General features: G+C 40.8%; 1 protein-coding gene across 1 annotated transcript in view; it reads left to right on the top strand.

The window, feature by feature from the left end:
* The window catches only part of DZIP1 (DAZ interacting zinc finger protein 1), a 61,081-nt gene that overhangs the window by 46,464 nt on the left and 888 nt on the right, over positions 1 to 13,729 (top strand). The window contains exons 12-17 of the mRNA XM_044286174.1: positions 75 to 273; positions 596 to 749; positions 2,170 to 2,220; positions 2,846 to 3,054; positions 4,472 to 4,602; positions 12,416 to 12,578. Of these exons, the coding sequence (XP_044142109.1) occupies positions 75 to 273; positions 596 to 749; positions 2,170 to 2,220; positions 2,846 to 3,054; positions 4,472 to 4,602; positions 12,416 to 12,578 (907 nt within the window). The remainder of the gene's footprint in view (positions 1 to 74; positions 274 to 595; positions 750 to 2,169; positions 2,221 to 2,845; positions 3,055 to 4,471; positions 4,603 to 12,415; positions 12,579 to 13,729) is intronic.

Here is a 13,729-nt window from a genome sequence, read left to right as displayed (position 1 = left end):
TGTACTGTAGAAAGAATGCATCATCTTAGATGAAGCCATTGCAAATTCTGACGTGGTACTTTGTCATTTGCCAGGGTGTGCGAGGGATCACAAGTGATCATTTCAATAGAGTTTTGGACACAGTGGAAACTTTCAGGGAAGAAAAGGAGACATTAATACCAGAATTTCCACAGATCCGGCAAAATCTTATAAAGCACGTAAACCAAAAGGTGGAAGAACGGGCATCGGCATCATCTTTAAAGCTTAACTCCAGCGCTCAGTTCTTTACTGAAGGTAAGTAATACCATGCGCATCTGTTATTTCTGCACTCAAAGTCAAGGACGTCCAAATTAGTCTAATGGCTCATTCAGACAACCGTATCTGTTTTACGGTCTGTATATGCCCTTTAATCAGGCTTGTAAGTGCACTGATTACAGCAATATCAGGGATTTTCCTATTGAATGTATTATAATTCATCACATAGATTAGATCACTTTACTAATTGGCTTGTAAACAGTAATTTACATAAAGAAGAATCTGGTCACTCGCCCTAAATTTCCTGTAACCCGGGGATGAGGTTTTTCTAGATTCTAATTTTTGTTCAACTTTTTCTCAGTTTTTTCCACATTTAAGTCATCTACTTTGGGAAGCACATCCTCTGCTTCACTGCCTAGACAGACGAGGTCTCGACCATCAATACTGAAATCTTCCCAAGAAGAACTACGTGCTGAAACAAGATACCCCATCCCAGTGATTAGTTCCACCCCAAAGTAAGACGTCAAAACAGAATGGTTTAAATGTGGGGATTGTGATTCACAAAGACTAGTAATGAGTGGGAAACGTTAGGCCCCTCCATGTACATGCTGCAGACACAACCCCATTCATGTATATAGAGAGGGTTTTTTATTTGCAGAGATTTCTGTAACAAGTCTGCTACATGTGAACATACCCCTGCAATCTGGTAAGACAATGATACTGTTATATCTTGGTGAATTGTTTTTAACCTTTGTTTTAGCAAAGCATAGATGAGTGGTCGGTACTCGTTACAGGCAATTATGGAGCACAATCATGGGCTTTCTGTGGGGTACGGCTGCATAGAACATTAAAGCGTAACTGTCATATTTTCATCAAAATCAATTTTAGCATAAGGTACTGCTGCAGCAGCATTATGCATAAAGCAATCTTTAGTTTCTTAACATACCACTGTTTTCCTTGAGCTTTTCCCTTAGTTACCACAGTTTTGGACCCTACAATAAGTAGATCTTCTTAAGATGGCTCCTCTGCCAGTTCTCTGAGGCCAAAACTGCCTCCCCTCACTTCCCATACACACTTGCTGTAGCCAGCAGCTTCCTGCCAGCCAATCAGATTGGATTGCTGAGAGACAAGACTCCTCACTCTGAAGCCTAATACAGGCATGCAGTGTGAAGTATCACCCCTCTGTCTTCTGTTTACACTGAAGGGAAGACAGACCAGCACTAGTAACAGTCTTTTAAGGGAGCAGTGGAAAGGGACAGGAGACATTAATGAAAGCTGTTATTATAGGGTAATTACAGATCTTTTGACAATCATTGACAGACTAGCTCTAATAAACTGGCAAAAAAAAAAATGACAGTTACACTTTAATGATCAGTGGCAACATGATGCATGTGTAACAGTCCAATAAGAAAGAAGGGGATCCACAGGAGTCGCCCATAGACAGCAGACAATTTTACTACAACTTATCAGTGTAATGCAAGTACATAGACATAATGCAAATACATAAATAATCTGACCGGCCTGTCTTGCGTCTGCAGACTTCTTTCAAGGCCTGAAGACGTAAAACGGTTGATGTGCATGTCGTTGTTTTCCGTTATGTACATGCACACATTGAAATGTCACCATGACATTGTCTGCTGTTTATGGGTGAGTGCTGTGGGTCCCCTTCTTTCTCTTTGGGCTGTACAGATGAGTGTACGCTCTCGGCTTCCCTCAGCAGACAGCCTGCTTTACAGAGTTGGTTCTCTCAACTTGTCTTTTGTAGCAGCTTTTAATGAGATAATTTGTATTTTACATAAATGCCATGATCTAGTTCATGCATTGCTACAGACACCTGATGTGATCAACTCTCCACATACAGTAACCTACCCTCTACCTGGCCCCAAAGTTGTGTTCTCAAAATGTGCAATTAAAACCTTGTTTATCTTTTTCAAGGAATAAGCTGGTGTCCTCAAAAGATGCTCATGTGAAAAAGCCAAGTATTACGTAAGTGCAATATATATCTATATATATGGATATAAATAAGCTTATTGGGGAAAGCTGTACAATTGACAGAGGCAGAGATGTGCAGTGTGCATGCTCCAGTTACTGGTGCGAAATCGGAGTGACGGAAGTGGCGCAGCATAGGCGGACAGCAGTAACCAGCGCTCTGCTCACAGTGGGCAGAGCACTGCACATGCCGGGCCCGGCGGTGATGCGCGAAGGCACGGGATTTGGGCTACAGGGAAAAATGGTGTCACACAGGGCTGACCAGACAACACTGAGGGAAGAAGTTAGGTCAAGTAAGGCAGGGGGGCCCGGGCACTTGCAGCAAACTCTCGGCCCCTGGGCACTTGCGATGGCTCATTAGCATATCATAAAACTCCTTTTTGGGCGATTTGGTGGATCTTAAAAACTAAATAAAGGTAACATCTCATGTCTTTGTGTCACACTGAGCTATGCGATTGGTTTAAAACTGGTCAGGTTGGTGATAGACTTCCATTTAATAGGGAAAAAAACTTTTTTTTAAATAATAATCAGCTTTAGAATGCACTTTAGGTATGAAAAGGTTGCACAAATACTGCACTGTGTGAATACGATCTCTTTCACTAATAATTATGCTTCTTTTCAGGACGCCTCCATTTAGCTCTGATGATGAGTCAGACTTTCAGGATGAGTCTGTGCGGCATCACATGCGTCAGGATTCGAGAGCTAAAGCTTTACTTAATGGAAAAGATAGTGCTGGTTTTGCTACAACTGAAAGTGAGTCAGAAGGGAGTGTGCTGGAGGAGATAAAGCCACAGCCGGCCTATAGGCCAGCACCAGCCAAACCAGCCCGAGGTTAGTGCTCTGCAGGCATCTACACTAACAAATGTCAAATGCAGTACAATCTACAGGCATCATGTTATAGAGCTGGGGGAGCTGAGCAGATAGAAATACAGATTCAGTATAACTTGTATTTTATTCATTTAAATTACTGCTCATTCAGGGCTTTGAAGTCAAGGAGTTGGTCCTATCAGTGATTGACAGCTATCTGTCACCACCAGACATCTGAGAAACTCTGACGGATGCCTTTCAGAACCTCCTCCTTGAGCTTCCTTTGTTTTGCTTTCAGTTCCTCATCTCGTTAGCCTCTCTCAGCTGTCATGTAGTTGGACTGATTGCATCCCTTTAAATTCCTCCCCATAGTGCATTAGTGTGCGGTTTATACAACTTCCTGGAGTGTGTGTGCATGCTGATCCTATTTCCCAGTCTTCTACAAGATAAGTGTTGTGCATTCTTTTGTGTTTTTCTGTTTGCTGGATCCCAGGTGACCCTGACTCCCTCCGTGTCTAGTGTAGGGAGCCGGTGGTTGTGTCCCCTCACTATTATAGGGTGTTCAGGTGTTATACAGTCGAGGTACGAGGATATGCGATCATCTACCATTGGGATTTTCGCATAGGCTGAGCAGTCAGGGAGAGTGCCAGGTCTGATGCAGGGGTCTCCCTTTTTGTTCCTTAGTTTTGGATCCAGTGAGTCATATATTAATTTTGTGTTGTCTTGTTTCCTGTACACCTTCCGTGACACTATCTCTGCGCGCAGAGGGAAGTCTGTCAGTCACTGATAGGACCGCCTCTTTGATTCTATCCTCAGAACGCCTTCCTCTATACAACGCTCCGCGTGCTGATACTATGGCCGTGAACAAGGTCTAGGTTAGACCGAAACGTTGGCCAATGGCTTCTTGTTAATTTTTGGATGGAATAAAGAATCCGGTCCCTGCACCCACGCCAGTCAGCTGTTTCAGGGAGCTGCCACACCCACCGGAGCTCTGGTGAGCGCAGCTTTCCAAGCACTGCGCCATTCACCTTTAATGTCTATTCAAAACTGCATTACTGTTTTCTATACAAGGAGAGCACTTGGCGGGTATTATATTTTTTGTACAGCTAGACATGAATACTATACAACCAATAAGATCATTTATTTTACAACCTTCATTGGAAAAATGAAAGTCATATAGTATATGAATGATCAGACCCAGTTCTCATACAAGTTTCTGTGACAGATTTCCATCCAGTCTTTAGATCCAAAGGTGCCTTCAGAAGAAATGAGAAATGCAAAGGAAGGACATATATACTTCTTCATCTTGCTAGATCCACTCCTGGCTTTGGCTCAAGAAACTGCGTCTAAGCCTGCAGTAACATTTAAAGAACTGTGGGTGTGAAGCCACCCTATTATTTTATTCCCTTATGGATTTCTTTTTGTGTTATTTTTTGTATAGCTACACTGGTAAAAGAACTTTCGAACCAGCTGGAACTGGAGCGGTCTACACGTACAGCTGATCTGAAATCGGTTGGTGGGGTGGATGTTGCTGATGCCTTCGTGAAAAAGGACCCAGTTATGGAGTTAAAGGTAAGAGCTCTCATATATCTAACAGGAACATAATATGGTCCTTACTTATTCTACACATCATGTAACACACCTGACCATAAAATCATTACATGCATACATTACATAAATGTTTGGGGATACCTGCATGACATGGAGCTGTTCCCTCCTCTGTTGTTATACTTCATTGTTATGGAAAGACTTTTTAGTAGATTTAGGAACATGACTGTGCGTATTCATGTATTTTTGGCAAAAAGGCCTGGTTCACAGTTAAAGAGGGTCTGTCACCACAAAATGCGGTGCAATCTACGTGCACCATGTTATAGATCAAGAGGAGCTGAGCAGATTGATATATAGTTTTGTGGGAAAAGATTCAGTAAAACTTGTAATTTATACATTTAAATCTCTGCTTTTACGACTTCAGTTGTACATGGGGAAGTGCTATCAGTGATTGATGACATTCTCAGTGTAAGTGTGTATACAGAGATAGCTGTCAGTCACTGATAGTTGTCCATAGGGGAGGTGTTATCAGTGATTGATAGCATTCTCTGTGTAAGTGTGTATACAGAGATAGCTGTCAATCACTGATAGCTGTAGAGGAGGAGGTGTTATCAATAAATGATAGCATTCCCTGTGTAAGTGTGTATACAGAGATAAGTGTCAGTCAATGATAGTTGTACACACGGTGGAGGTGTTATCAGTGATTGATAGCATTCTCTATGCAAGTGTGTATACAGAGATAGCTGTCAGTCACTGATAGCTGTACATGGGGGAGGTGTTATCAGTAATTAATAGTGTTTTATGTGTAAGTGTGTATACAGAGATAGCTGTCAGTCACTGATAGCTGTACATGGGGGAGGTGTTATCAGTGATTGATAGCATTCCCTGTGTAGTGTGTAAACCATATATAGCTGTCAGTCACTGATAGTTGTACATGGGGAGGTGTTATCAGTGATTGATAGCATTCTCTGTGTTAGGATCCATTCACACGACTGTAGGCCATCTGTGCCCGTATTGCAGACTGCAAACGCTGATCCACAATATACAGGCACCAGGCATGTGAATCACAGATGCAGACCCATTGATTTGAATCCTCCTGAGGATATGTCATCAATATTAAAATTCCAGAAATCTCCTTTAACCCCTTCCCGGCGCAGCGGGATGTGACTTGTCATACTATTACAGCGCGCTGATCGGGTGGGTGCAGGAGCTGCGCCCGGCCAATCAATGGCGGGGTCCGGCAGTTACTAATAGCCAGACCCCTGCTGTTAGTGCCGGCGCATTAACTCTTGATGTGCTGTGGTCAGTGTTGACTGCGGCACGTGCAGTGTCCGTGCGGGGATCGGAGCTGCCATCGGGTCCCCGCGCTGCTGTGACGGGGACCCGATGGCAGGGAAGTTAGCCCAATGCCTTCCTTAGGCATCGTGGCTTCCATCCCTCTTAGCCTGTGAGGGGGCTGGCTCTGGATCTCATAGGCAAGCAGGCTACTTTCACACTTGCGTTTTGGCTTTACGTTTGTGAGATCCATTCAGGGCTCTCACAAGCGGTCCAAAACGGATCAGTTTGCATTCTAATGCATTCTGAATAGAAAATGATCCGCTCAGAATGCATCAGTTTGCATCAGTTCAGTCTCTATTCTGCTTTGGTATCTGTCTGATGAAACTGAGCCAAACCGTCCTGGCACACAATGTAAGTCAATGGAGACGGATCAGTTTTCACTGACACAATATGGCACAATAGAAAACGGATCCGTCCTCCATTGACTTTCAATGGAGTTCATGACGGATCCGTTTTGGCTATGTTAAAGATAATACAATTGGATCCGTTCTGAACGGATGCATGCGGTTGTATTATCTGAGCCACCCAAAACGCGAGTGTGAAAGTAACCTAATACACTTACAGCCAGTGCATGACAATACAGAAGTATTGTCATGCATTCATGACAATACAGAAGTATTGTCATGCATTGTAAAGGGGATCAGACCCCCAAAAGTTGAAGTCCCAGAGTGGGACAAAAAAATAAAGTGAAAAAAGAAGTAAAAAAATAAATAAAGTTTTACAAAAAAAATTAAAAGTTTCAAGTAAAAATAAAAAAAATAGTAAAAAAGAAAGTAAAAATAAATTGTAAAATATAGGGAAAAAAAGAAAACTAGACATATTAGGTATTGCCGCGTCCGTATCGACCGGCTCTATAAAAATATTACATGACCTAACCCCTCAGGTGAACACCTTACATCACTAAAAGTGCAACACCAAGCGATCAAAAAGGTGTATGCCCCCCAAAATAGTACCAATCCGATGCCACCTCATCCCACAAAAAATAAGCCCCTATCAAAGACAATCACCCAAAAAAAATATATATGGCTCCCAGACTATGGAGACACGAAAACATAATTTTATTTTTATTTTTCAAAAATGCTTTTATTGTGTTTAATGTAAAATAAAAATAAAAAAGGAGACATATTAGGTATCGCCGCGTCCCTAAAAACCTGCTCTATAAAAATACCACATGACCTAACCCCTCTGGTGAACACCGCAAAAAAAAAAAAAAAACGGTGTCAAAAAAGTGTAATAGCAAGCGATCAAAAAGTCATATGCACCCCAAAATAGTGCCAATCATACCGTCATCTCATCCCGCAAAAATGATACCTACCTAAGACAATCTCCCAAAAAATAAACTATGGCTCTCAGACTTTGGAGACACAAAAACATGATTTTTTTTGTTTAAAAAATGATATTATTGTGTAAAACCTAAATAAATAAAAAAAGTATACATATTAGGTATCGCCGCATCCGTAAGAACCTGCTGTATAAAAATATCACATGACCTAACCCCTCAGATGAACACCGTAAAAATAAAAATAAAGTGTCAAAAAAGCAATTTTTTGTCACCTTACATCACAAAAAGTGTAATACCAAGCAATCAAAAAGTCATATGCACCATAAAATAATACCAATCAAACCGTCATCTCATCCCGCAAAAATTGAGTCCCTACCCTACATAAGATAATCACCCAAAAAATAAAAGAAAACTATGGCTTTCAGAAAATGGATACACAAAAAAATTTTTTTTTTCAAAAATGCTTTATTATGTAAAACTGAAACAAACAACCAAAAAAGTAGTCATATTTGGTACTGTCACATCCATAACAACTTGCTCTATAAAAATTCCATGATCTAACTTGATGAACATTGTAAATATCAAAAAATAAAAATGGTGCCAAAACAGCAATTTTTTGTTACCATGCCTCACAAAAAGTGTAATGTAGAGCAACCAAAAATCATATGTACCCTAAAATAGTAGCAATAAAACTGCAACTTTATCCTATAGTTTCCAAAATGGGGTCTTTTTTTGGAGTTTCTACTGTAGGGTACATCAGGAGGGCTTTAAATGGGGTCTAAAAATTAATCCAGCAAAATCTGCCTTCCAAAAACCATATGGTATTCCTTTCCTTATGCACCCTGCCGTGTGCCTGTACAGCAGTTTATGACCACATATGGGGTGTTTCTGTATACTACAGAATCAGGGCAATAAATATTGAGTTTTGTTTGGCTGTTAACCCTTGCTTTGTTACTGGAAAAAATGGATTAAAATAGAAAATCTACCCAAAAAGTGAAATTCTGAAATTTCATCTACATTTTCCTTTAATTCTTGTAGAACACCTAAAGGGTTAAGAAAGTTTGTAAAATCTATTTTGAATACGTTGAGGGATGTAGTTTCTAAAATGGTTACTATTATGTAAGACAAAGTGACTTCAGTCCTGAACTGGTCCTTAAAAAGTGGGTTTTGGAAATTTTCTGAATAATTTCAAGATTTGCTTCTAAACTTCTAAGCCTTCTAACGTCCCCAAAAAAAAGAAAATGTAACTTACAAAATGATCCAAACATGAAGTAGACATATGGGGAATATATGCCAGGACGGATCCGTTTGGCTCAGTTTCGTCAAGCGGACAGCGTTTTGGTGTTCACCTTCAGAGAGGAATGAAGACTGATCGGAGCCAAACTGATGCATTCTGAGCAGATCCTTTTCCATTCACAATGCATTAGGGCAAAACTGATCCGTTTTGGACCGCTTGTGAGAGCCCTTAGCAATGAGTGCAGCTACTAATTTAGTAAATCTGCAGTATTTTTGCTTGAGAAAGACCTTTACGGTCGAATCGTCGCCTTTTTTTGCTGGTGAAATAAATTCCACTGAATTGAAGACAGGAGAGTGCTGCGGTTTCTTCTATATGACGTTTGCTTACAATTGGCCATGACATGTATCACCTATTAATTTTGGTTTGCCTCATTGACAATTTCTATTTTTTATTCCATTTTGCTTTTTTCCCTATCATTATGCTATATTAAAAAGGGTATTCGGGTTTTACATTTATTTGTTTATAAAATAGGAAGTACCAGATGTAGTAGAGTTAACACACATGCTTTCTGAGACGTGTTATCTAAACTAAATGCGTTAAGCAAACACCTTCAATTGCTTTTCAATGGCTTTTGTTCAAGATAACGCGATGAGTTAAAGGGAACCTTTCATCGGGATTTTGTGTATAGAGCTGAGGACATGGGTTGCTAGATGGCCGCTAGCACATCTGCAATACTGAGTCCCTATCAGGGCTGTGGAGTCGGTAGATAAATGCTCAGACTCAAACTCCGACTCCTCAGTTTTTGGTACTTCCGACTCCTCTGTATTTAATATGCGAATGTATTTTATACATTCCTTGAAGGAAAGAAAGGCAACATACATGTCATTACCACAGAACTACTGGCTAGGAAGCTGCTGCCATCTCCTTTGTGTGCTGATCTTCTGCTGAAGATAGGGCAGTGGGAGGATCCAGGAAGGGGCATTTATTGTAAAACATGATTTCCCTAGTAGAATCCCATAGTCATGTTTAAAGTTTAAGCTAACAATCTGAGTTTACAAGTTTTTATAGCCTTAGATATTTTTTTATTATTTTCCTCCTCAAAAACCTAGGTGCGTCTTATGGGCAGGTGCGTCTTATAGGGCGAAAAATACGGTAATTAATTATAACTTTTTGTGAATTGGGACATTTAAACTTGCTATTTTTTTATTTTTTATCCCAATTTAAATCTAGTAGGAGTTGGAGTCGGTTCTTTTTTTTTTTTTTTTTTTTGCCGACTCCGACTCCGGGCACCCAAAATTGCCTCCGACTCCTCGACTCCGACTCCACAGCCCTGGTCCCTATAGCTCTGTGTGCTTTTATTGTGTAAAAAAAAAACAACGATTTCATACATATGCAAATTAACCTGAGATGAGTCCTGTACATGAGATGAGTCAGGGACAGGACTCATCCCAGGTTAATTTGCATATGTATCAAATCGTTTTTTTTACACAACAAAAGCACATAGAGCTATGGGGACTGGTTATTGCGGATGTGCTAGCGGCCATCTAGCAACCCATGTCCTCGGCTCTATACCCCAAATCCCGGTGACAGGTTCCCTGGAAATTTAAGTTAAGAGTTTGTGTGTTAACCCTGCTACATCTGTAATACAATTTTTTTTATATATGTGTAGTTAAAATTTAGCTTGCACACCTTTATTCTATGCAGGCAGTAGCTTTTCTCGAAAGAAATAAATGGTATGGCCCGGATTATCTTTGTGTAATGCATCCATAAGAGAGCTGAATAGGACTAAACATGGAGTAAATGATGTGACCCTCACATGTGCCATGTGACAACTGGTATTCAGTTAACTGCCCATGTGTCTAACTGGTGACTAGTAGTGTATTGAGGAGCAGAACATAAACATTATATATCTGTAGCAGCATCTCGTTATGGCTACTTTCACACTAGCGTTTTGGCTTTCCGTTTGTGAGATCCGTCATTGGCTCTCACAAGCGGTCCTAAACGGATCAGTTTTGCTCTAATGCATTCTGAATAGAAAAGGATCCGCTCAGAATGCATCAGTTTGCCTCCGTTCAGTCTCCATTCCGCTTTGGAGGCGGACACCAAAACACTGCCTGCAGCGTTTTGCTGCTCGCTTGATGAACTGAGCCAAACGGATCCGTCCTGGCACACAATGTAAGTCAATGAGGACGGATCAGTTTTCTCTGGCACAATAGAAAACGGATGACTTTCAATGGAGTTCATGACGTATTGGCTATGTTATAGATAATACAAACGGATCCATTCATGATGGATGCATGCGGTTGTATTATTGCAACGGATCCTTTTTTGCAGATCCATGACGGATCCGCCCAAAACACGAGTGTGAAAGTAGCCTAAGTCTGCCAGTGTCAGTGTAGGAGCAGATCTAACATTGTTCTGTGTGTGTATGTAATTTTTTTTACTGATAACTTTATTAACGAATGACATCATCTAGAGACAGTTAACTTTATTAAAGACTTTATAAACTAAGTATCAGGGTATGTAGGGCATACAGCGGGGATCTAATAGCGCTTCCTATTTTTTCTGGGCCCCGCTCTGTTTGCATGTTGTGGCCCCTGTTAAATTCTCCCGCCCTGTATGCTAATTTCGCATCGGAACAATGAGGAGGAGACTGAGTCTTTCTCTGTGGGCGTCACCTTCTCCCTGGCTGTGACATTCTCCGCTACAACCAGGGAGAAGGAGACGCCCACAGAGAGACTCAGTCTCTTCCTCATTGTTCCGATGCGAAAATTAGCATACAGGGCGGGAGAATTTAACGGGGGCCACAGCGGGTGAACGGAGAGATCCTCTTTAACAGATGACATCACCTAGAGACGGATGGCTATTTTAAAAATCGCCTAGTGATAGGCAGCCATGTAAATACACGCACAGTAATGTTATTATTTTGAAAAGCCACAATAACAATCTGTTTCCACAATTGGTGCCCTGTGTGCTGACCCAGCACATGTATATTATGTCATGTAGCACTGTTGCTTACTAAATGTCAGGGGTCACGCGGTGTAAAGGGTATCACATGACAGATGCCATGTTTCAGTTAGGTCAAAGATACATCACACAGGACTAATCTATTAGTTATACTAGTCTACTGTGCAGGTAGGGGACAACTGCCTGATATAAGAGAGGTATATAAGCAAATGTCATGTATATATATAAATATATTTAATTCATATAAATTTAATGAATTTTATATAATCAAATACATAATAACTGGAATACCCCTTTAAAGGGAACCTGTCATGTGGATATTTGATTATAATCTAACTAATTATATACAATCATTAACTACTAAAAAGTACCTTAGATGTATTCACTTACTGGTGTGACAGATGGTTACCTCATAATATACATACAAAGATGCCGCATGCCGCATGCCGCATGCTAATGAGCTGATTTGAGTCCAGCGTGATGTCAGTGAGTCCAGCTTTTTTTTAATTCAGAGATATAGCCACTCCCCTGCCCACCTGCTGCTGGTTCATATGGAAAATAACTGTCAATCAGCAGCAGGTAGGCGGGGAGAGTCAGGAGCTCATGAATATTCAAGACTCATCATTATCAGCTGGAGCTTTTCAATACAAGATGTTGGCAGATTGACTGGGTCAATTAAAGAAAGTGACCCAGCATTTTGCTAAGAGAATCAGTCACTTATTTATGTTGCCCTTAGTTAGGACACCATAAAACAGGTGACAGGTTCCCTTTAAGTAACATTTCTTTTTGGGCCTATAATTTCTAATTTATAAAGTAAACTTGCTTGTATCCGGTTGTTGTGTAAGGAAAAGTATAACATTTAAAACAATAACACAGTGTCTTCAGCGCAGGAGACAAAGCATTGTCATCCCCTGCTGGGCTCGCTCTAAGAGTCCCTGTTCGCTCCTGGATGTTACGTACAGAACGGCTTTTCCTCTGTTATTTATTTGCTTTGCATTTCTTTTACACAACAGGTTACCGACCTCGATGACACTGAATTTGATAGCACTTCTTTAGAGGATGAACCTTTTGAAGTGCCAAGATCTGTGAAACCCAGACGAGCTACTGCGCCAAAAAAAGAGTTTCCTGCAACTTCTGTTAAAAATGCTTTTAGTGCTTCCAAGTCAACAAAAGGAGGTAAGTAACTTACAATGAATTGTATTTATAGAGGCAATCTCTTACAGATTCCTAGAAAGACTAAACATGGGGAGGTTTGCTAAGCAAAATGCGGTAGATTTCTCTTCAAACGCAGCCAACAAACTGGAGTATAAATATATTGTGTTCAACAATTTTTACAGCTTCCTCCTCCGTTTTAAAAAGTGTTCAGAGAAATAGCATGATCAAAGCTACTTTCACACTAGCGTTAATATTTTCCGGTAATGAGATCCGTCATAGGGGCTCAACACCGGAAAAAAATGCTTCCGTTTTGTCCCCATTCATTGTCAGTGGGGACAAAACGTAACTGAACAGCTCCAAAATACATTCCATTTTCGTTTGGTTGCGTTCTCATAGCGGAGAGCAAAATGCAGCATGCTGCAGTTTTCTTTCCATCATGGAATATGGAGTAAAAAGGATCCGTCATGACCCAGAATGCAAGTCAAAGGGGACGGATCCGTTTCCTCTGACACAATAGAAAAGGATCCGTCCCCCATTGACTTTCAATGGTGCTCATGATGGATCCGTCTTGGGTATGTGAAAGATAATACAACCGGATCCGTTCATAACGGATGCAGATGGTTGTATTATCAGTAACGGAAGCGTTTTTGTTGAACCCTGCCGGATCCAGTAATACCGCTAGTATGAAAGTAGCCTAAGCGGAGTTATATAAGGCAGCAGATTGATTAATCATAAGTAAAAAAGAGGGGGAGAGTCATCAGTAGTGTCATAGGATAAAATGATGAAAGCTGTAAATTTGCACCAAAGTTGTCAGATTGGCACACATGATTTACTGCACAGTGAAAACACTAGTTTAATGCCTTTTGGGGGTCATTTATCAAGCTGAAATACACCGAAATTAGGCGTATTTCAGGCGCAGATTGCAGTGCAATAGTTAGTTGCGCCACAATCTGCGACTTCTCCCCAATCGGGCTAGGTCTAAAAAAGTGGGTGTGATGGGGAAGGGGACAAGCTGGTAGGGACCTTAGATTGTGATACCCATTGGGGACATAGTGATGCTAATGTCTGTAAGGCGCTGCGGAATATAGTAGCGCTATATAAGTGCATACAAATAAATAAATATAAGACAGCTAGGTTGCTGTTAGAAGCGGTGCTGGATACACCGAAGTTAT

Source organism: Bufo gargarizans, chromosome 3, assembly GCF_014858855.1.
Source record: "Bufo gargarizans isolate SCDJY-AF-19 chromosome 3, ASM1485885v1, whole genome shotgun sequence".
In the NCBI taxonomy this organism is placed as follows: domain Eukaryota; kingdom Metazoa; phylum Chordata; class Amphibia; order Anura; family Bufonidae; genus Bufo; species Bufo gargarizans.
Note: the sequence above shows the minus strand (reverse complement) of the source record. Positions and strands in the feature narration are given on the sequence as shown.